Source organism: Cyprinodon tularosa, unplaced genomic scaffold, assembly GCF_016077235.1.
Source record: "Cyprinodon tularosa strain WSP-4 unplaced genomic scaffold, ASM1607723v1 ctg63, whole genome shotgun sequence".
NCBI classification, from domain to species: domain Eukaryota; kingdom Metazoa; phylum Chordata; class Actinopteri; order Cyprinodontiformes; family Cyprinodontidae; genus Cyprinodon; species Cyprinodon tularosa.
Genome location: NW_024039374.1, coordinates 290,671 through 314,959, shown reverse-complemented (window position 1 = coordinate 314,959; position 24,289 = coordinate 290,671). Strand labels below are relative to the sequence as shown.

Below are 24,289 nucleotides of genomic sequence, written 5' to 3'. Positions count from 1 at the left end.
TATATTTTGTGCAAAAAATATCACATAAATCTAAGCAGACAGTACAAATCAAATAAATATATCAATTTTGTAGAACATTTATTGACAGTCAATTTTGGGTCACTTTTTAAAATTAATTTACTTTTAAACCAGGACTCGGACAAGATCTTATGGGACCTTAAGCAGAATATGATTAAGCAACTCCGTCTTTCTGTCAAGAACATCCACTAGCAGGGTATCCAGGGGGGGATTTACCATTAGGAAATACTAGGCAGTTGCCCAGGGCCCCAAGTTCTGGGGGCCCCATAAAACTCTGTTTCCATGTATGGTTAATACAACTAATCCTTATTTGTGCACATTAATTATATTTTTGATAAAAATCCTTTGGCTAAAATGCCATCAGAACGCTGATAAATAGAGAGAAAAAAGGGACAAGAAGAGAGGGACAAAACCTAGAACAGATAATGGATGTCTATTCTATTAACATTTCTCTATCTGTAGAATGGGTCTGTTTTATGGGTTTTCTTCTCAGGGGGCCCCCTGCCTGTCTTTGCCTAGGGCCCCAAATTTCCTAAATCCGCCCCTGAGGTTATCAATACTGATTTGATAGAATCTGGGAGAGCGGACTATGTTCAACCATCCATTTTCTTTAACCTTATCCCTCAGTGGGATCAGGAGGTGCTGGTGCATATCTCTAGCCACGTTCTGGGTGAGAGGTGGGATCACCCTGGACAGGTCACCAGTCTGTCGCAGTATGTTCAACCAGCTTAAAAGTAATCGGTAATCAGATTTATTATTTGCACTTTTACTAAGTGAACTTTCTAACTCCCTTAAATCTGAAATTCCAATGCCAAAATTGTTTAAATCTTTTATCTTTGGACCCCCTACAGAGTGACGTCACACCTGCAAGATCCTATCCTTACCTTCCTGCTAGATTGCAAAAAGCAGCTTGCTCATGAGTTGTCAACTTAACACGCTAAATCTTAAATGTACGTGTACATATAAAAGAAAAAGGGGCGCAGTGCTTGCTACTGAATGGCAACACTATCAAAGTCAGGAAAAAGTTTTAAGTAAAGCCGGGATTAAAACAGTAGCTACAAGAAGCTTCAAATAAAAGGTGTTCTTTATGTTCAACCTAAACACCAACTCCGATAGACCATCAGTAGAGCAGGTGTTTAAATTAATCAATCACTGCTGCGAAAGCTTATAGCAGTGAAAGCTAATATACCACAGCCATCACTTAATAAACGCAAAATAAACAACCCTCTAAAAACGGAAAACTGTAATGGACTGAAAGTCCTGTTTTTTATGTGGGAAATTATTTGCGTGTGTTTTAGTATAATTCTGATATATTGGCGCTGTTGTCTGTTTCTATGGCAACGATACTGAATGTAGTGTAGCTTAGAGACCTGCATGGGTCGAGTTTTACCAACCCGCACCCGCCCGAACCAGTTAGGATGACTACCGAACCCGACCCGTCACCCGCGGATATCTTCAATTCAAATGTTATGGGGAGAGGGCGGAGGGGGGTGATGGGGAGAAAGCGAGAGGCAACAGATTATTTTTTCTGAGTTTTTTGTCGGGGTTTGTGGACGGTGAGCAGCGGGGAGAACTTTTTTTATTTTCTTTCTGAGGAGCGGCATGAATGGGGTTTTAATCAGATATACACAGCACCGAAAGCAAAATACGTGTACAAAATATTGGTGGGGACATGTCCACACCAGTCCTTAAGGAAGTTACGCCTATGATTGTTCAGATTAACTTGTCTTCTTTATGGCTTTTATTCGGTGCTTTACTGCATTTGTTTTGGGAAAATATGAGGAAAAAATAAATACAGAAAAAAAATATATATTTTTTAAAATCGCAAAATAATTATAGGGTGGCTAATGCCAAAGAAAGGGTGGCTGAAGCCACCCTTAAATAGGTCTAACGACGCTTATGGTAGATTGATTTCAGTAATTCCATTTAAAAAGTGAAACTTGTATATTATATTCATACATTACATACAAACTCATATATTTCAGATGTTTATTTTGTTTAATTTTGATGATTACAAATGACAACAAATGAAAATCTCAAATTCATCATATCAGAAAATTAGAATATTGTGAAAAGGTTCAAAATTGATGGTCCCTGGTGCCACACTCTAATCAGCTAATTAACTCAAACCACCTGCAAAAGCCTTTAAATGGTCTTTCAGTCTAGTTCGATAGGCTACACAATCATGGGGAAGACTGCTGACTTGACAGTTGTCCAAAAGACGACCATCGACACCTTGCACAAGGAGGGCAAGACACAAAAGGTCATCGCTAAAGAGGCTGGCTGTTCACAGAGCTCAGTGTCCAAGCACATTAATAGAGAGGCGAAGGGAAGGAAAAGATGTGGTCGAAAAAAGTGTACAAGCAAGAGAGATAACCGCACCCTGGAGAGGATTGTGAAACAAAACCCATTCAAAAATGTGGGGGAGATTCACAAAGAGTGGACTGCAGCTGGAGTGAGTGCTTCAAGAACCACCACACACAGACGTATGAAAGACATGGGTTTCTGCTGTCGCATTCCTTGTGTCAAGCCACTCTTGAACCACAGACAGCGTCAGAAGCGTCTTGCCTGGGCTAAAGAGAAACAGGACTGGACTGCTGGTGAGTGGTCCAAAGTCATGTTCTCTGATGAAAGTAAATTTTGCATTTCCTTTGGAAATCAAGGTCCCAGAGTCTGGAGGAAAAGAAGAGAGGCACTTCATCCACGTTGCTTGAAGTCCAGTGTAAAGTTTCCACAGTCAGTGATGGTTTGGGGTGCCATGTCATCTGCTGGTGTTGGTCCATTGTGTTTTCTGAGGTCCAGGGTCAACGCAGCCACATACCAGGAAGTTTTAGAGCACTTCATGCTTCCTGCAGCTGACCAACTTTTTGGAGATGCAGATTTCATTTTCCAACAGGACTTGGCACCTGCACACAGTGCCAAAGCCACACCAGTACCTGGTTGAAGGACCATGGTATCCCTGTTCTTAATTGGCCAGCAAACTCTCCTGACCTTAACCCCATAGAAAATCTATGGGGTATTGTGAAGAAGAAGATGCAATACACCAGACCCAACAATTCAGAAGAGCTAAAAGCCACTATTAGAGCAACCTGGGCTATCATAACACCTGAGCAGTGCCACAGACTGATCGACTCCATGCCACGCCGCATTGCTGCAGTAATACAGGCCAAAGGAGGCCCAACTAAATACTGAGTGCTGTACATGCTCATACTTTTCATGTTCATACTTTTCAGTTGGCCAACATTTCTATAAATCCTTTGTTTTTATTGGTCTTCAGTAATATTCTAATTTTCTGATATGATGAATTTGAGATTTTCATTTGTTGTCATTTGTAATCATCAAAATTAAACAAAATAAACATCTGAAATATATGAGTTTGTATGTAATGTATGAATATAATATACAAGTTTCACTTTTTAAATGGAATTACTGAAATCAATCTACTTTTTCATGATATTCTAATTTTATGACCAGCACCTGTATGTATCCTTTCCTCATAGTTAGGAAGATAAAGTTTATTTTATGCCAGTGTGACTACTTGCAATTTCTGCACTTCTGAATTCTAATAAACATCTCCATGCATGGATTTCTATTACCTAGTAAGTGTAAAATTAACCGTGCGTGAGTTTGTGCCATACCTGGTGTAAATACCATCCAGTACGCTCAGATAGGCCTCACAGGCCGGAACGTATGACCCTATTTGAGCCATAACACAGATAAGAGCCACCTGACGGATGTAGGAGCTCTTGCCCCCCATATTGGGCCCTGTGATTATCATAGTTCTCCTGCCGTCATGCTAAAACAAACACAAAAAGAAGAAGAAGACAAAAACTGTGACTAGAATGATATGTTGCACGCACAGCTGAGGAGGTGGGAGGACTGAAAAAGCTTGGCTTCCCTTCCCACTGCCTTGTGCTTCTGTGGCAAGATTAAGCTACACCCACTCAAGTACTGAGCGATGAAGTCAGTAGGAGGGGATCTTTGTGTGAACATGTGGCGTACAAAGCTCTTTGTCTCAGAGTTATTTGAATGTCTGTGTGCATATGTCAGTACCTGTAATCTAGTGTCGTTGGGGACATACTGGCTCTGCTCTCCCATCAATAAATCAATTGCAGGATGTCTGCCATCAGTGATCATAATCTGCTGCCGACTTTCACACACCTTTGGCCTGAACAGAGAACATCATTAAAACACAACAAAAGACACAATCTTGAACAGTTTTACTTCTCAAGAGAGAAGTTGAGTTCTCACTAGTATCCCAACTCAAGATTTGCCTATTCTAGACCAAAAAAGGAAAACAAAAATGTGACATAACCAAAACTGTAAACAGATATCTAAAAATAAATAAATAAAGAAAAGATTATTTACATGTCAAGACTTTGTTAATTTGTTAAGACAGAAGAATTATTTATAAACAAAACAAACATTTCCATTGGGGAACTAGTTCCCCATTTTTATCATTTCATTCAATTTTGGTAGATATGTAAAAACTCAGAACACAAAAATGATGAGGTACTAAGCTCCAGATCAAGATTAATCTATTTTCCTATTGAAGGTTGATTTATAGAAACAATAAATAAAAACAGTTGAAGGTGATTCTAATCTCTTACCATAAAATGCTTAAGCAGATTTGGACAAATACAAACATCTAAAAGAACATTTAACTTTATTTTCTCTAAATTAAGTAGCATAAGTCAATGTTTCTGTTTTTTTAATAGAGAAATCCAACATTTAATTTGAGCAAATCCCTTTAGTTGTGAAATTTAAATAATTTTGCTATTAGGAAAAAAGTTGATGGCAAAATTTTTGTTTTTCCAATCAGCAGTCTGAAATAAATGTAAATGGAGAGTTAAGAGCTTCTGAGATAACAGTAAAGAATATGTAGAATACCACATTATTCCTAAAGTCAGCTACAGTTAAGGGTTCTCTCACACAGTAAGCCTTTTTGATTTTTAATTGCCTATGAAACATTATTTAAGTTAATCAATCAGTAATTCTTTGAGATATTAGGAGATTCTAAAAAAAAAATATTAAATAAAATTATTGCAACTTCTGCTTAAATTCCTTAACATGTCAAAGAGGGTCATTCTAATAGAAAGTGGCAGTGTCCGAATGTCGTCCTAACCACTATATAGGGCACCATATAGTGGTTAGGCCATTTTAGATGAGTGTCTGGTGGATGAAAAAGTAGTCAACTCGAAATTTCCCACAATGCACCTTGAAAAGTAGTGATCATCCATGGTCACTAGATGAGCAGATATCCCAGAATGCATCATGGGATTTGATGTCACAGCAGCCCGCCTACAGCTGTGGCTACCTGACAGAGACGACAAAAGACAAAGATGGTGCAGGCACCATGCGGGGAGGCGGAGTTATGTGACCAACGGGGAACAGCGAAAAGTAGTGATCATCTGTCAGAAATGGTCAGTTAGCTATGTTCACTATAAGGTCCACTATATAGTTCCAGCTTTATATAGTGATTGAGGGGTTAGGGTGGATGTTTGGACACAGCCAGAGTGTTAAATGTATTTTCTGACTTCCAGTTTCATGCATCGCAGTCTAGAGATGTGAACAACGTTCAACTGAAACCATATGAGACAGAGGAGCAGCAGGTTTCCATCTCTCACAATCCCTAAGGCTCATCCTGACACATTACAGAGCCCCTTTAATTCAGGTTGCTTTGGCCATGACCTTTGACGGATGAAAGTAGTTTAGGGGTCAAACACAAATTAACCTGTAACTTTAGAGCTCTGTGACTTCAGAGAGGTTTAACATTGGACTTGTGCAATGGGAGAGCTTTCTTCGGAAATTCCACTCAATTTACTTTAAAATATTTGCAGATTCACACAGACTTTTATCATTATCCTTAACAACTGAAAGTAACATTGAAAAACAGTAAAAGTAATAAATCTAAGGGGAGCTGAGGTTAAAAAGAAGCTCACTGAAAAAAAAGCAGCATGGATGGAGGAAAAAGCTGAAATCTAATGTGCAGAAATAGACTCTATAAAGATGCTTGTGTGTGAGTGAGTGGGAGCGATGTTGGTGTTCTGGCAGAGCACGGTGCTCAGCCCGGTGCATACACCCACATACAGCCTGTTGGAGTCTATAGGACACGACACAGGACAACCCCTCCCCCCTCCCCCTCCCAGCCAAACACAGATATAACACACAGAGTAACAAACAGTCCCCGACTCACACAAAATATACACTCAGGCGTGTGCTTCAATATTTATGGTTGGCATAAGAGGATATCACCTGCAATAATTCCCTTGTTTAGCCACCTCAGCCAATGAAAGCAGGCAGTCCATGGTTGCTAGGTGACTAATAGCCCTTTTCATGGTGTGGTAGTGCTCCCCAAACTGACTACAGAGAGAGGGAAAGAGAGAGAAAACAGGATTTTCAAGTGTAAATTAAGCTCAGTGCATACAGGTTCCTGAGCAGACAGTGCTGACAGGGTGCTTGACTTAAACAGCCTAATTCTAGCAGGCTGAGAGCTGTAGAAGCATACCTCTGAACCGAAGACCTGTTATGTGTTTTAAAAGCATTTTATTTAGATTCCTAAAAAGAAGTAAGTGTGTGTGCAGTTGCCTCTGTCGTACTTTAAAAATCGGGTCCACTCCTTCTGGCAGTCCAGCTGCAGCTGCTCTCTGAGCTGCTGCAGCTTCTTGTAGCGCTCAATCAGGAACGGAGAGTGATACCTGCCGACAGCTTTGGTGCTGTAGTGGACATCAGAGGAAAAGGAAGAAAACACACATTAAGTTCCTGATTCTGAAAAACAGCAATGACTTGATCTCATTAAAAAGGGTTTTATTTCATGTGTCTCAGGCTTTGTATGTGTTTAAATATGTTCCAAGCCACACCCTTCACTTTTAACACATGCTTACACATGTCTATAAATGTTTCTATACTATATTCAGAGGCCCTTATACCAGCAGTATTAACTGGCTAGCAGAACTGATGCAAAAGGTTGTAAACCTTTTTAAATAAATACAAATGTAAATTAATCAACTAGAAAAAATAACACTGACAAGTTTCTTTATTTTCTATTACTGCAAACTAAGGCTGCAACAACAACTATTTAAATAACCGATTAAACAGACAAATAGTTTTAAAAGTAGTAAAAAAATAGCAATAGTAAAAAAATAGTAATTTTCCCATGACAATTTTTTTTATTTATATTGCACATAAATCGAACACAGGAGACCTATAAAAACTTAAGAGGAATGGGTAAATTTAAAGTTCTTTAGAATAAATCTAAGATGCTTTTGATTGTTTTTATGTTTGTTTTTGTCTTTAGAAAAACACTGCATAATTTTCTCTTCCAGGCCCTAATAAAAAATAATAAAAAAAATAATCTGCGTTTACTTATTCTTTATTCAATTTCCATAAGAAAAATAAAGTAAGTTTTGAAAAAACAATATTTTTGCATCTATAAGGCATCACTTGTATTCAATTGGCCCTACTTTTTAAAAGATTAAAAAGCTTTTAAAGACTCTTTTAAAATAGTTTTAACGTTTTAGCACAAAGAAAACAGGCAATGCCATTCACTGCCATTGGTTAAGATTTTAAGCAGAGCATTTAAACTGTTTCTCCTCTTTTGCATGTGGAAGTGGGTTTTAAATCTGTATTTGGTGCAATTTTAGGTATAAAGGATTTAAATACTGCAATTTATTTGACATTATACGTTTTGTATTAAAACGGCGCAAACAGATATAAAATGCAGAGATCATACTAAAACTTAACTTTGGAAAGATACGGAATTTTACTAATGAAAATCCTGTAGGAAAATCCTTCAAAAGGAGTCTAATTGTATGTCGTCATCATCAATAAGTGAGCTGACCTGCTGATTTTGATCCAGTCAGGCGGAACAATTGATGACAGCGAGTTCTTCACCTCAATCAGAAACTGAAATCAGAGGAAAAGATGATGATAAATCAGAGTGGAGCAGGCAGGACAAACAATACACAATACATACAAACGGCTGGAATTTATACCCATGTGGCCAATAGGTCTTCTCTCCTCCCACCTTCCATTTCCTCTATTAAACAAACAAACATGCACACATAGGTGGTACCTCCTGTCCAGAAACAGTAGTGTACTCCAGTGCGGGGGCTTTCAGCACCAACCGGACTTCTTTGCGGTGAACTTGGATCTCAGAGAGGACAGACTGGATCTGGTTCATCCTTTCCTGCAGCACCAGGAAGCCGGACAAATCTGAGAAAAGCTCCGTCTTATTTCCCGACCTAGAGAAAAACCAAATTCAAATGTGACAGCTGTGGGCAGCACCTCACTCTGGCAATCTGATGGGCCTCAGTTTAAAGCCAGTTTGACAGTCTGAACCTCTCTTCCTAGCGTAGGAGCATCAGCAGGCGTTTATTATTACCACCTGTGAAACAACTTGGGTAAATAATATGAGACATTATAAATAAACTGTATTAAGTCAGCACAGACTATCTGCTTCAGAATTTAGGACAATTTGAAACTAATGCATGAAGTGAGCAAAAATTATTGAAATGCCATAAAAAGATTTTAGGTTAACTCAGTTCACCTCAAAAGCAAACATCTGAATATAATTTTTAGCAATTTAATTAATCAAATCTTGGTAAACTCACTTTGCTGCCTTCTCATTGAGCACCTTGAGGAAGCCATGGGCCGGAGCCAGCAGGTCAGGAGTGTCCAATAAGAGACTGCGAAGCAGTGTGGAGCGGATCTGTGACTGGATAGCTGGGAGCAGAGCCTGCAGTTCCAGCCCCAGGCGAGAAAGACTGCTACAGATGAGGTAAAACTCCTGTGTGGAGGACTGGGAATCATAGAGACAAAAAGACTCGTAGGTCAACAAGGTGTCAAACATGGCATTATTTAAAGGATCTGTGAAGGTTTAAATGTATGGGACAATACAGTGCAAAGGAGATTTATTCTGTTTTTGTAACACCAGATAAAGAGAACTAGAGGACACACTTATACAACAGGTAAAAGGTTATCCAATCAGAGTAAAAAAAAAATAATAATAATAATAAATACAAATAAAAAAAAAAACTCCAGTTTAAATCCCAAATAATTTGTTCCATACTACATTTTTGGTTTCAATTTCATTACCCTCCCTCCATCCTGATAGCTGAAAGACTTAAAATGAAGAAAATAAATTAAAAAAAATCTTTTCAACATTATGACTCAGTATTATCAGAAACATTTATTTTATCAAAGAAACTTTTTTTAACAGGAAAGTAAACACAAATAAATCTGTTCCTTTTCATTCATCAGATATCATTATGGCTGAGACACTATTTTTTCCTAAGTAAACGGTTAACCACTATGGGATTCTGTAAAAACAATGTGATTAATCTTCATTATTTAAATAACATACAACCTATCAACACTGCATCTATTTCTCAAGAGAAAAAAAACAAAACTAAAACAATTATGTAAAAAAATTATCTTTATTATCAATTGTTGCTCTTGTTTTATAAGCGCATGTGAGATCGTATAAGAAATTTCTGCAGACGACAAGATCCAGACAAATTAAAATAAGTCTTGATTTATAACCCAATTTGAGACCAGATACAAGCCAATGCTCCGAATCCTGCACTCTCTGCACCAAAGAGAAAATAACTTGGACAAGAACAACACTGGATATTGGCTGACTTAAGCTAAGAGCAAATATTGTGAAAGATGAGATCAAAACAGAAGGTCAGTGAGGCGTTTTATTATAAACATCCAGAAGGTTTTTTAATTTAGCTCAAGAGTTACAAAGACATAAATTATAATCTAAGCTTCTCCAGGTAGTTTAAAAGCATATTTATCTCTTCATAAATGTAATTTTCTTTTAAAGAATGTAACCTTCCCTTGTTATTATTTTTACCAAACATAAAATCATTATTTTGCAAACAGCACTACTTTAAATCTAGCCAAAATCTTTCTGATATTTTACCCAGGACGAAAACAACAATTACTATAAACACCAGAGCTTTCCATCAACAGTATCTGAGTCCAACTTTCTGATTTCAGACCTATTAGTACAAAGCGGAACTGCTGTGGTGCAGTTTGTAGCCTGTGTTTACCTTCTGGTTTCTGAGCCAATCATACCAGAGTTCCCAGTGTTATAAAATCAGAGCCAAACATTTTATGTTTGCTAAAAGAGGAGCAGCCAGCAAAAGAACCAGACCAGAAATAGTCTCAATAATACCCGTATTATAGCACTTTGTCCATGAAGCGCTTCAAAGCAGCAGACGACTAAAACAAATAGCTGTAAATATGCCTCATCAGCCAGTAATCAGTATTTTTACCTTTACCTCTCGCACCTTTTTTTTTTCAGTTGTGTACCCTTTGGGCATTTTGTCTTACCATGCGTACCCCTCTCAATCAAAACTATTGATGATTATCCAAAAGTGGAATTTACAATAACTGATTATAAAATAAAAAACTATTTTTATAAATCTTTTAACCTGAGCATTTCATTCTTAGGCATTTTATTCTTTCCATCTCAAATAAAAAACAATATAAATATGTTGCCTTGAAGTTAGCAAGGAATCAAAATATATACAAAATAAAATCATATTATAAACCTGTATTTATAAAACTGGAGGTTCTCTGAGCCTCGCTTCTGTCAGTGAGCCCCAGGGCAGCTGTGGCTATAATGCAGTTTGCCACCATCGGTGTGTGAGTCTGTGCATGAATGGGTGAATGACTAAATGTAGTTTGAAGCGCTTTGGTCAAGTCTCCTGACTTGGAAAAGCACTATTTGAGTACAGGCCATTTATCATTTATTTTACATGTCATATTGAATTTAGCTGCACCATGTACTGGTCTCTCTTGACTTGGAATTGTCACTAAAGTGTGTTGTGTTGTGTCTTGTTCTGATCCAAAACAATGAGTGCCAATATAGCTTATTGCTCTTTTAATGTTAGACTTTAAGAAAAAAAAAGTACCTTAAGTCTTTTGTACACTTTATGTATGTAACCATCTGGTTTCTATTGCATCTCTCCAATGATGGACTTATATGTTGTTTATGTCCAATCCTAACAGGAGGCAGTGTCGAGATGACAGAAAAGAAAGAAGGTGGGTTATTTCTAACCACTATTGTTGATATCGTCAGTCCCACTGAAGACTTGTGCATCTAAAAGTGTAAAATAATGGCATCCCACAAACTAAAATGCTGATTCCACTCTAAGCAGACATGGGCAATGTGGAGTCAACAAGTCATCTCCATGTCATGTATTTAATCTACCCAGCTAATTAACCAGGTGAGTCCAATCTGCACAGGTTAATTCACAGTGAAGATTGGACTCACCTGCTTCAGTGGCTGGGTAGAACAAAAACATGACATGGAGATGACTTGTTGACTCCACATTGCCTATGTCTGACTCTAAGTAAACCTTTAGTTGTGCATAAAGGTAAACCGTTTTTGCAACAGCAAATCAACATTATAATGAAGATAAAACAATTCCACTTCAAATAGAAGCAGCTCCATTTTCTGTCATCACCATCAATGTTGCAACATCAGATTCATAAAATGTTAATAAAGTCCATCATTTGCTTGGGATGGCATCTGATAAGAGGATATCCAATAATATTATCGCATGGTAACATGGCAAAAGTGGAGCTAAAGCCAATGCTGCAGTTTGCATGTACCATATCTGCAGCTCCCTTGTTGCTCTTTTGTGAAAAACAAACAGAGAGCAACAGAAGACCACAGGCATGCCCTTCCTGCCAATATGTCAATGGTGCCATTGAGACACGGACCATTACACACAGACCCATTTATCTACAGAGGGGCAACATGGCAATTAAGGCCCCATTCTGTGTGCTCGTTGTGTGTCCACGTTTAAAGACATCACATCATTTTCTTTTAGCGGTAAATGAAGGAGACAGAGATGCGAGCACAGAACAAGAAATGAAGCCCAGACTCATGTGCTACAACGCTATCCGCACACAGACACACATACATAGACAACTATACAGATAAAAGGAATTATCGTGGCATTTAGTAGATGGGTCTGGGGGAAATGAGATTGTGTTGGGCAGTCAGGTAGGTGCCTTCTTTTTCCTGTAAATCAAAACTGCCATAAAAATGGACAAGGTGAAAGGAAAAAAAAAATTATAATTGTTTTTCTGCCTTTTGTTTGGTTAAGACTATATATTCTGGTATTTTATAGCAAGATCTGCACAGAAAAGCTATAAAGCATACATGGGTAAAAATGTGAATATGAGTGTATAAATATATATAAATTAGAGTATATGCATGTCAGAGTTTTCTATTACCTTTCTATGATATATGCTACAGATGCCTCTCTCCAGATCAGGCAAATGTGACAGCAGGGATCTTATAGAGTTCAGAGTTGGAGAGTCTGACTCCATTATTTCCTGCACAGCATTTTGTCTTTCTGATATACATCTGTAGGAAATAGAAAGCAAGAGACAAGGAGAGAGAAAAGGGGTGTAAATTACAAGGACAGGCTGAAAGGCGAGGAGTTAAAGCTATCAAACCTTCAATCCACTCAAGGAGCTAAAGACACCTTAAGAAAAGCTGAATCAGCTCTGATTGACATCATTGCTGCTGACAAGCAACCCAAAGGCCCATAATAGCTCTGGAGGAACCTCAGAGGTCCAAAGCTCAGGTGGAGGAATCTGTTCAAAGAACACCTGTGTACAGCACGGGTCATGTTCATGGAAGATTGAGTGGAGGAAGGAAATCAATCTTGATTTAAAAAAGGAATATTTAATTAACTGAAATGGGTGTCACATATAGGTGCCCTTTCTGCGTTTTTATAATTAAGATAAATAACAAAATGTCTATGAATTCCACTTTTAGCTTATTTTTCTTATCTCAGGATTTTGAAAAATTATCTGCGTTAAGCTGCAAAGATTTATACACAAAGTGTAAACTAAACAGAACACTGCATTATTTAGTGTTTTTATATGCAGTCAGTTATGTTCTTTTTCCCCAAAGTTAGTTTTCCTTCTTTTACAGATCTCTGCCTCTGCAGGAACAGATTCCATTAAGTTAGATGATGACTTAAATATATTTAAAGTGTTAGAAGAAAATTAAGACATAAAATAATAAAAGTAGATTAAAAACTGAATAGGTCTGAACTGTGCATAACTGTGACATTAAAAAGTACAGAACATTCCTCCGAACATGAGCATTAAAAAGCACCAAAGAAACAGATTGGAACGGGTTTAGAGACGGTGACCTGAACGTCGTACTCAGAACAAAACGTCAAACATTCATGTATTGTGTAGCTTTGTGCCAGAACATCAGAGCATTTTGCTAATATGCAGTGTGTGACGAGGACTTAATCTGTCATGACATAATCTGGATTTGATTGATGTCTACATTCTGCAGAGATCTCATCTGTTTAATCTGAAAAGCGGTGCCCAATCAACATCTGTAATCCCTGCACAGCAAAGAAAGAGAAACACAGAACTGACAGACAATTTGACTGCATAAAAATAGAATTACATTGCCAAAACCTGGTGTAGTGATTTCATGATATAGTAGTTTATGGCAGAAGAGCTGAGTAACCCTTAAAACGTACTTATCAAAAATTTTACATATTTTCTTATTGCTGCTCTACAGAAGAAGGAATAGCTACACATCGCCTATATCGGCTCTGTAATATATTATTAGTAAAGTTATTTGTTCTGAATTTGGCATAGTTGAATACTTTAAGTACATTTTTATAAATTGCTTCTAAATGTAAGATGCTGTATTTTCCTTTTAGAGGTGGAGATAATACATGTCTTTTTTTTTTTAAATGTCAAAATAAAAGCGCTACAGATACTCATGTTGAATATTTACTGTGGGCTGGAATTTGCAGAAATGTTAGTGAATGATATAGGTGTATAAATACAGATATAGTTACAGTGCTAATGTCAGGATTTTTTGTTTCTTCCCTTGCAGCAAAAACACCTTCCAAACTTAACAACTTAAACGTGGCAAAATAAAGAGGAATTGGAAAGCTACTGTAACTGTAAACCTACATTGTTTAATCTATACCCTCTGCAGAGACAGACTTTTTCTGCTACACCCTCCAGCATATTTATTCCATCTTATTTTGGCTTATAAAACAAAACAAAAAAGTTGCTGCCCTTTCCTGCAGGGCTTTTTCCTTATTCAGTTTCAACTTTTAGAGCTACCTCGCCTCAAATCTGGAATAACACAATTTCATGTTTCTCATAGTGTCAGTGGTTGACAGGAATGTTTCTTGGATGAATACCATGAAAAGCTGAAGCCCTGCACATCTCCTAATAAAAGAGTCTTTTTGTTTTCATGGCTGGGCTTTATAGCAAAGGTTTTTTGGATCTCAGTGGCTCAATGTCTACCAGGGCAGCCCTGTAGTGCTTGCTTATGATCGTGTCAGAGCAGATAAGTCTGGAGTAGAGGATAGGAAAAGAAGGCATTTACACTGTGGCACCAAAAAAATAAATAAAAAATAAATAAAAATACATGACTACAAGGTGGAGGATGACAGGTCCTCCACAGGCTGAAGCAGCGGACCACCAGGGAAATCTCTGTTATCACATTTGCTTGCCACTGTATCAAAACTGCACTTAACCCATTTACTTTTCCATTTGTATTGTCCACCTTTCCTCAGTATGACCTGACTCATATCAGAAAATTTGTTAATCATCAATCAACAATTCGATTCATAGGGTTTTGAATCGATACTGAAATGTGAAAAGCTTAACTGCAATTATGAGGCTGTGCCTTTTGGCTGAAAACTTTATCACGATATAAGCCTCTCAGATCAGGCAATATAGATATTTATTGTTTTTCTTTTTTCCTTTTACCCATTAAATTAGAAAAAAATAAGGAAATGTAAGCTCTAGCCTTAAGCCTTTTTAAACATAACTAATTTGATTTGGAGTTCACAAACATTATTTGTATTTTTTTATTGATACTGATTAGATCTCTGTCATGATATTGATATTGTTTTTGCACCAAGCCCTAAATTTGCAATTACTCGAGGAATCTATACTTTTACTCCTATTAGTGCAGTACAGGTGCTGGTCATAAAATTAGAATATCATGAAAAAGTAGATTGATTTCAGTAATTCCATTTAAAAAGTGAAACTTGTATATTATATTCATACATTACATACAAACTCATATATTTCAGATGTTTATTTTGTTTAATTTTGATGATTACAAATGACAACAAATGAAAATCTCAAATTCATCATATCAGAAAATTAGAATATTACTGAAGACCAATAAAAACAAAGGATTTATAGAAATGTTGGCCAACTGAAAAGTATGAACATGAAAAGTATGAGCATGTACAGCACTCAGTATTTAGTTGGGCCTCCTTTGGCCTGTATTACTGCAGCAATGCGGCGTGGCATGGAGTCGATCAGTCTGTGGTACTGCTCAGGTGTTATGATAGCCCAGGTTGCTCTAATAGTGGCTTTTAGCTCTTCTGAATTGTTGGGTCTGGTGTATTGCATCTTCTTCTTCACAATACCCCATAGATTTTCTATGGGGTTAAGGTCAGGAGAGTTTGCTGGCCAATTAAGAACAGGGATACCATGGTCCTTCAACCAGGTACTGGTAGCTTTGGCACTGTGTGCAGGTGCCAAGTCCTGTTGGAAAATGAAATCTGCATCTCCAAAAAGTTGGTCAGCTGCAGGAAGCATGAAGTGCTCTAAAACTTCCTGGTATGTGGCTGCGTTGACCCTGGACCTCAGAAAACACAATGGACCAACACCAGCAGATGACATGGCACCCCAAACCATCACTGACTGTGGAAACTTTACACTGGACTTCAAGCAACGTGGATGAAGTGCCTCTCTTCTTTTCCTCCAGACTCTGGGACCTTGATTTCCAAAGGAAATGCAAAATTTACTTTCATCAGAGAACATGACTTTGGACCACTCACCAGCAGTCCAGTCCTGTTTCTCTTTAGACGCTTCTGACGCTGTCTGTGGTTCAAGAGTGGCTTGACACAAGGAATGCGACAGCAGAAACCCATGTCTTTCATACGTCTGTGTGTGGTGGTTCTTGAAGCACTCACTCCAGCTGCAGTCCACTCTTTGTGAATCTCCCCCACATTTTTGAAGGGGTTTTGTTTCACAATCCTCTCCAGGGTGCGGTTATCTCTCTTGCTTGTACACTTTTTTCGACCACATCTTTTCCTTCCCTTCGCCTCTCTATTAATGTGCTTGGACACTGAGCTCTGTGAACAGCCAGCCTCTTTAGCGATGACCTTTTGTGTCTTGCCCTCCTTGTGCAAGGTGTCGATGGTCGTCTTTTGGACAACTGTCAAGTCAGCAGTCTTCCCCATGATTGTGTAGCCTATAGAACTAGACTGAAAGACCATTTAAAGGCTTTTGCAGGTGGTTTGAGTTAATTAGCTGATTAGTGTGGCACCAGGGGCCATCAATTTTGAACCTTTTCACAATATTCTAATTTTCTGATATGATGAATTTGAGATTTTCATTTGTTGTCATTTGTAATCATCAAAATTAAACAAAATAAACATCTGAAATATATGAGTTTGTATGTAATGTATGAATATAATATACAAGTTTCACTTTTTAAATGGAATTACTGAAATCAATCTACTTTTTCATGATATTCTAATTTTATGACCAGCACCTGTATATTCTGTTATCATACAATCCTCCAAGCAGGAAACTTTTCAAATCTTGGCTCCATCAAGTACATTTCAGAGCTGAGTTTAAAAATGCTATATTGATTGCAAGAATGAACTTCAACAAGAAATTATTTCTGCTTAAGATAAGCCTAAAAAAGAACCAATTAGTATTTATGTACTAATGTGTACTATTATGTAACTGTTACATGTATTCATTTTTACACATTATGAAAAGTATCAGCTCTTCAAAGAACAGTTTGCACTACAGTTACATTTGACATAGTATATACTTTCTATAGCCCAAAAATTGCATGAAATTTTTGTTCTAGTAAATGTCTTAAAAGGTGTAAAAAAGTATTGTGGTAAATTTACAAAGACACCAGAGGCACATCCCTGTTAGCGACTGCAGCAGATTCTGCCTTAGGCAGCTTTTCTTTTTTTTTTTCCTCCAACAAAACTTTAACATCGAAATAATGACTGAAATGTATCTTTTTAATAGCGGCATAAATGGCCCATTATCTGGGCAAAATAGTTGCAATAAACCCAAAGCAGCGAGGCATTGGTTCTGTTAAATAACTAAATAGTGAGAAAATTATATTTACAATTAACATAGAGAAATTGAAAACTGCTTCAGAGTCTAATTACTAAAATCCTCATCTAAAAGACAAGAATGAGATCATGCGGATAATTTCAGATTGAGGTAGATACAGTTTTTGATTAACAATGGGACAGTAAGAAGTGGAAAGATTAGCAGGCAGGAGATTCCAATTCATTCATACCCTCATCTGAGGACTGAATAAAAAGCTGGGCACACATACACACCAGCTCTCTATAACATAGCCATACCCCCACCCCACAGCTTGAAAGTGAAATATATACGATGAAGATATGTGCAATTCATTTATATCCATTGTTCAGTAAGTGAATTGTATGTTAAGGAAAGGCAGGGTTTTTTTTTAGAAAAAAAAACTATTTCAAAACAAGACAACTCAAAGTGTTGTACATGAACAAAGCTTTAGAAAAGAAAGCAGAGGAAAGTATTTCATCATGTCATAATAGAGGTAGATAAAGAAAAAAAGGATTTAAACTAATAATATCCCTGCTATCAGCATAACAGATCAATCAAATGACACTCTATTAAGATAAAATAGGATTCCTGATTACTTTAGCATAGGAACTGCTTCTCAACGTCTGGCCCTGGTTTTGGGAGCAGAGTTGCTTTGTCTGTAGAGTGGACTTTATAGGACCTGATAGGTCTTTGTGATTGACACACTGACAACAATTCCAACTTATTTTAGTGCTAAGTTATTCAGTGAACTATAGACTAACAAAAATGTTAAAATAGTTTTCCTCAGATACAGGGATCTGATGTAAGGACTTTAGAGCTCTAGCTTTAGAGCTATGTGCTCTATTTTCTCAACTTATTGAGGATGCTGGCAGCAGCATTTTGGTATCTCTAGTACTGATGTTTATGCTAAATCTAGTAATTTGCTCATAAATATATGTATTGCTCTTATTGTTACTGTTTCTTACTTTCTTGAAAGTATTTTTAAAACTATAAATACAACATAGATGCAAGCTCCTCACTAGCTTCTAAACTGCTTTATACTGCTATATGCCGTTATTGTTGCTTAAGCTATAACATACTCATATATACTCTTGTTGCCTGTTTTTTTTTTTTTATTATTATTTTTAGCCCAGGTACCAATGTAATTTCATTGTAATGCTTTCAACAGTTGTGAAAGTGACAGATGAATTCTAAGCAGAACCCAGTGATAGACAATGAAAGTGAGTTTTAAAGGTGTCCTGTACTCACTGCAGGTCTGTGAGGGGTTGGCTGACCCACTTCCGCAACAGTCTCCTCCCAAATGCAGTGCGAGTGTGGTCCAACACCCACAATAAACTTCCCCTCACACTCCCATCTGTCTATGATGCAGAGGGAGGAAAAATTAATAAATAAACATTTTATTCTTTAATCCAAATGCAGCCAAGCATTTGGGGATAAGACCACAAAAGATAACTGGAATAAAATTGCCAGCCACAAGGTGTAAAGCTGTGTGATTGACATGCCAAGCACAAAACTTTGACTTCATTGAAAAGCACAAAAAAAAAAATAAAAATCTGAATATAATTTAACAGATATATGAATGAAGGGATACAATAAAACTTAAGTAAGCAGTATTTTGTGCTTATAGATCTTTCAAAAACACACAAAATGCATTATGTCTTGCAGCAAATGTTAAGCGTAAAGCAAATATAAAGACAGCCTAAAGCAAATCAATTATCATTATTATTCCCACATACAATTTTATTTGTGCTTGAGACATGGTAATGATAAAAAGATGGGGAGAGCATTTACCTGATTTTTTAGGATTTCCAGGTTTCTGAGAGTTGCAGCACTAAGGTTCATCCCCTCCGATTCACAAGAAAAACGGCGAAACAAGCTGCATAAAACAAAGAATGGCATTAAAACACAGAGTGAAAAATACCTCCTATTGTTAGGATCGCATCAAAGAAACCGTAACAAGAACAAGTTATGGGTATATGTGTTATACAAAGCTGTTTATGCTCCAAATTAAAAGGTTGCATTTAAATCTAAAAAGGAACATGCGTGCAAGCTAATATAGCCAGTGAAGAGTCAGTAATCCAAAGTCCCTGTTTTTGTACCCAAAGAAAGTACTCATGGTTCAGTTATTCTGTGTATAGCTGTGTTTCATTTCTAGATGGGTCGAATAGCAGACCTATTTCTGTCATTACCTTTGCATATTAATAATTTTTTGTTTTTAAAAAGTAATCCGTTCTCAGCATGTTTCTAAGGAAGAAACATTGAGGCAAATCTCTGCTAGCTTAATTCTTATCACCAGTATCCATTTCCTTGAAATAGTCATTCATAGTGATTGCTCCCATCAGCTCCGTCTATTCCCTTTTATCTCTAGGTTTACTTTTGTTTTACAAAGTACCTTTAACCAAGTTTAATCTGTGTTTTGTCATGCTAAGGATAATAAATTGTTATTACAGCAAGTGTTCAATAAAATCCGCTTGGCTCACTCTAAAACAAAATTTTACTTAAGGATAAACCGAGTTAATTTGGATTTGATTTGATTACATGGGATTCTATGCACTTGTTTGGAATTATATCTCTTTGTCTTTAATGGGATTACATGTGAATTGGAGCAAAATGAATAAGCATAATTCAATAGATCTAATGTAATGTTTATTAAATACAAATTATTTAGTTTTACTTGTAAGTATAAATCAAAATGTTAGGCCATGAAAAATCCTTTTGAAATTTAAGTGATATCTAACTCAGGATCTATAAACAGTAATGCTTAGCAAAGACAAAAAGCAACATTTTCCTGTAAAAGCTGCAACCATAAGGTGTTTAAAATAATCACCTTAAGTTGGAGAAGTACACTGAATATCTGACGACATATTTCTCTCTGGATGGCAAACATCAAATTTGCAGAATATGTTACAAAGCCTGTGAGAACATCTAGAGTCGTGTACCCTTCATTTCGAAGAACTCTCTCCAGATTAAATTCTTTGAGGTACTGGATGAGGGGCCCAAGGCAGCAGATGACCGCGCTCTCGAAAGAGGCCACACTCGACAGAGAGCGCGAGTCTGGAGTAAAAACAAACACACAGTCATGTTCAGAGTTTCATCACTAAAACAGAGCCGTGAGTCATAGCTTATCAGGCACATTCAGCGTTACTGCTGAGTAGCTGTCATGGTATTAATAGCAGGAAGCAAATAGAGAAACATGCGCTGGCTGTAAAAGGTTTAAGTGGAACATAAAAAAGCTGAAAAGAAATATCCACCTTTCTCAGGGACATGGCAGTAGAATTGGACAACTGTGTTCATTGCAGACGTGAACTCAAACTCTGAGCTGTCCCTTCTCTCAACTCTGAGCCGGTCATCAGACTGAGTACTAGAGGGGAACAACAACAACAATAAATTTAATTTATTACTGGTATAACAATCACATGTTAGCATTGATCCAAGAAGGCAGTGTTGCTTGTGACTATTTGAACTCAGACACTCAATATGTAATCTCAGTTTTCCTTTTAAGAAAAACGTAAGGGAGGCTCCTTGTTGTGTTAAAGCTGACTCTAAAGTGATGCACAAGCCTCAGTCAGGCATAAAACCAAATTTTCCTCTGCATCTCTCTGGTGCACCATCATATCTCTCTGTTGCTCCATCCACTCTCTCAGTGTTGCAGCTCTCAAGGACTCTGTTGCTTTGTCTGCCGTGTTGTTGCCATGGTTCTCTACGCAGAACTGAAGCACTTCCGTTCTTCGCTTTTCCAGCACTCATGCACAAACACACAATCATCATATCTCAGTTCAACAAATGGTTTGTCCAGGAGCTTAGATTATATAAAACCAATCAATAGATAGCACATTGTGCTTGAAAAAAAAGACTGGAGCAATTAATCACTGAACCAGTCAGCTGCACCAAATTACAAGATTTACAAGAACAGCGAGTAAAGCAGTTATTGATCCAGGGTTGGTATTGCAGGAGCATTTCTGCAAAATCCTGGTGGGTCCCAAGCATTGTGAGGATTCCTTTAGGGAGGCTCAGCCTGATTTAAATTATACAGAAAAGTAATACAATTGATTCTGGTTCATCTTTATTCAAACAATTAAATAGATGTTCAAATGAAAACTGCAGATACCCTAGGTTATTGTGTCTTGAGATTTGCTTTTCTTTTTTGATTTTTTGAACTAAAAACATAAAATACAAAAGAATTGCAAACATTCACATAAAAAAAGGGATTTGACCTAAAACACACGTGCAACTCAAACAGCCATTAGCTAATGGCTCCAATTATAGCCATTTATCTTTACTGTTAATCAGCGCTGAAACAATTAATCGGATTAATCAGATGAATCGATTGTTGGAATAATTCAGTAATAGATTAATCGTTAAGTAGAGTGCAGAGACTTTAAAACATGCCTTAAGCTGACAGAGAAATCAACTTAGATTAGTAATCATATCAAATGTAAAAAAATAAAAATATGTAAACATTTTGGATTCAGACAAAGAAGAACTCATCTGTCAATATGCTCTTTCTAGAACTCCTCAAGTGGAAAAGTTTGAGTTTCATCTGGTTTAATTTTGTAAAAAGCAACATTTTGCTATCAGATTATAATTGAAGAACTAATCAACAGATTAATCATTTGCAAAATAATTGTTAGTTGCAGTCCTACTGTCAGTATAACATGAAGAATTAAAATGCAGAGAACATAAGTTTCTGACAACATCCTATTGGATGAAAGAATACATTATATTTTTCTCGTGTTTTCAGATTTTATTCTGTTCATGTGCGTGACCTTTAATTGTCTTACTTGAATTATGCCTTTCATATTAAAGCTTCACCTCAGTATTTGCAATGCATCCCCCTCTTTCAATGCATGTCTACCCTTTTATGTCCTTCACATGATAAATTAAGTACGTAATACAAAAGAAACATAAATAAATAAAACACTTTAAATAATGTAAGTCTCCCTAAGGTGGAAATTGTTGTGCCCAGTTCTCTGTCCTGTTATCGCCTCCCAACCTGTCCTGACCTAACAACAGCTGGAGAGATGCAACTTGACAAGTTGGTTTGCCATACATTTAGTTATTAATTTATTTGGTCATTTAAGAATTTGCTTACTTTTATTTCAGTTTGAATATTTATTCATTGACATTCTGTTAATTCATTTATTAAGTTTGACATTCTGGCCTTAAATTATATCTTATGATTGTAATCATCATGTCATAATAATTATCATTCCATAAATAGTTTCTGCTCAGTGCTTATTTTTCATTGATTTGCAGTGTTTTTGAAGTAACATGTTATCACGAATTGCAATACTGAAATTTGGTGATATTTTAACATCAGTCACATTAATGGTTGGGGCCACTCTGACAGCTATAAACAATAAAACCAAATATATGGTTAAGTAAGAAACACTCAAAGAACATTATTAATGTGTGCCCCAGATATAGGGATTTGATTAACACCTGTGGTGAAAAATTAAATCCCCTTAAACACACAGTTTTAAAAATAATTTGAAGTTTTATTTATGCTTTTATCTAAGTCCTGATAAATTCAGGACATTTGCATCTAATATTAAGTCACCTTAAACCTCATGGTAACATGTTAGCTCCCTCTCAGTCTGAGGGAATAAAGCTACCAACAACGCACCCAGTCACAATCAACCTCTCAGGGACTCATTACCAGCCACTACATGGACACAAGCTTGTTGTCAGGGGTCCCGTCTCGTCATAACACCCTGGAGACAGAAACACCAACACACTGACGTCAACAGCCACAAAAATCCCTCCATTCAGACGCTCTCCTGGGTTGATCCTTTAATGTTAGTCATCCAAACATTTGTCTCTGAAACAGTGGTGCACAATGCATAATTTCTTTCAGGTTCAATCGTTAAAAACAGTGAAGACATAATTAGTGATAAAATTTCTGTCATTAAGCTTCATTTGCTGGTGATGGGTAATAAATTCATCTGAGACAAAAGAGCCCAAAGAGGAGTTTTGTATCTGATAGTTAACTCCCAGAGGAACCATGATTATTAACAAAACGAAAAAAGAGAAAAAGCAGCTGCAGAAAAGATTCAGGAGAAGATCAAGAGCAAAGGCCATCAAGAAGTTTAAGACAAAAGGCGCAGAAAGGGGCAAACATTTCTCCTGGTTGTCTAACTACTGACTTACTGTAGGTAAAGTCCGTTAACTTCGTCTCTTTCTCTCATCTATATTTACACCATTTTGGGTCATGGCCGGCCTCCAGAGGACGTCATCGGCACCGATGTGAACATGAAGGACGGCATGACAAAGCAGCTCAACGTCAGCAGTGCTCGCCATGCATCAGTCAGAGAATTAAAAACAAACCTAATTTCTTTGTCCGTTTTATTCAATAGCTGAGAATAAATCCTGCTGATGTTAAAAAGAAGTTTGATTTTGTAAAAACTGAAGTCATACATTGACTAAAGAATGCAATCACTAAAAACCTTGGATGGCTGAGGCTCATGCGGTGAAACAAAGCCTAAGCTTTACGGTTTTAGAATATTTTCACAGTGTTTAAACTAATTCCTGACTAAACGTTGATGTGAAATATTGATTGTTTCTCCTTTATATTGTAAGTTTATAAGAAGTGAATGTCAGGAATATAATTTTTCTGCACCCTTTGTTTGAAATAAAAGGTTTTGCTTCATTTAAAAAGTGTTAGATTAATTATTTCTACAAGGCCAATTGCTATGAATTATCTTGATAAACCTCATTAACTACTTTACTAATTCTGCAGTAACTGCAACAAGCATTTTCTCTAAACTTTGCTTAAACTCAAGAATTAAACTCAAGACAGAATGACATATTGTGTTACAAATCTATAACTCTATTTATTTTAAAATAAAAAACTCTTGCAAAGTAAATTAAAAAGTTGTCTGTATGAGGAAAACTTGTCGACACACTTAAAAAGCAAATGAATCTCAGACCTGCTGAGATCTGTGCTCTAAAGTCCCGATCTCATAACCGCTAACTGAGCTCCCATTGATTTCCTCCCTAAGCCCAGAGAGCTCCACAGCGTATAGCCATCCTGCCTGGGGAAATATAAACACAATGCCTCAGAATGAAATAGCACAAACTCTCAGAGCCACTCAGCTTTTTTGAAGCT

At 36.9% G+C, this 24,289-nt stretch overlaps 1 protein-coding gene across 1 annotated transcript in view; it reads right to left on the bottom strand.

Moving 5' to 3' along the window:
* msh3 (mutS homolog 3 (E. coli)) overlaps positions 1-24,289 on the bottom strand; it is a 69,201-nt gene that overhangs the window by 35,803 nt on the left and 9,109 nt on the right. The window contains exons 9-20 of the mRNA XM_038308134.1: positions 20,433-20,542; positions 20,121-20,235; positions 18,973-19,057; positions 18,430-18,539; positions 12,277-12,409; positions 8,631-8,818; positions 8,093-8,261; positions 7,859-7,923; positions 6,618-6,734; positions 6,274-6,381; positions 4,072-4,186; positions 3,657-3,814 (exon numbers count right to left, since the gene is read on the bottom strand). Of these exons, the coding sequence (XP_038164062.1) occupies positions 3,657-3,814; positions 4,072-4,186; positions 6,274-6,381; positions 6,618-6,734; positions 7,859-7,923; positions 8,093-8,261; positions 8,631-8,818; positions 12,277-12,409; positions 18,430-18,539; positions 18,973-19,057; positions 20,121-20,235; positions 20,433-20,542 (1,473 nt within the window). The remainder of the gene's footprint in view (positions 1-3,656; positions 3,815-4,071; positions 4,187-6,273; positions 6,382-6,617; positions 6,735-7,858; positions 7,924-8,092; positions 8,262-8,630; positions 8,819-12,276; positions 12,410-18,429; positions 18,540-18,972; positions 19,058-20,120; positions 20,236-20,432; positions 20,543-24,289) is intronic.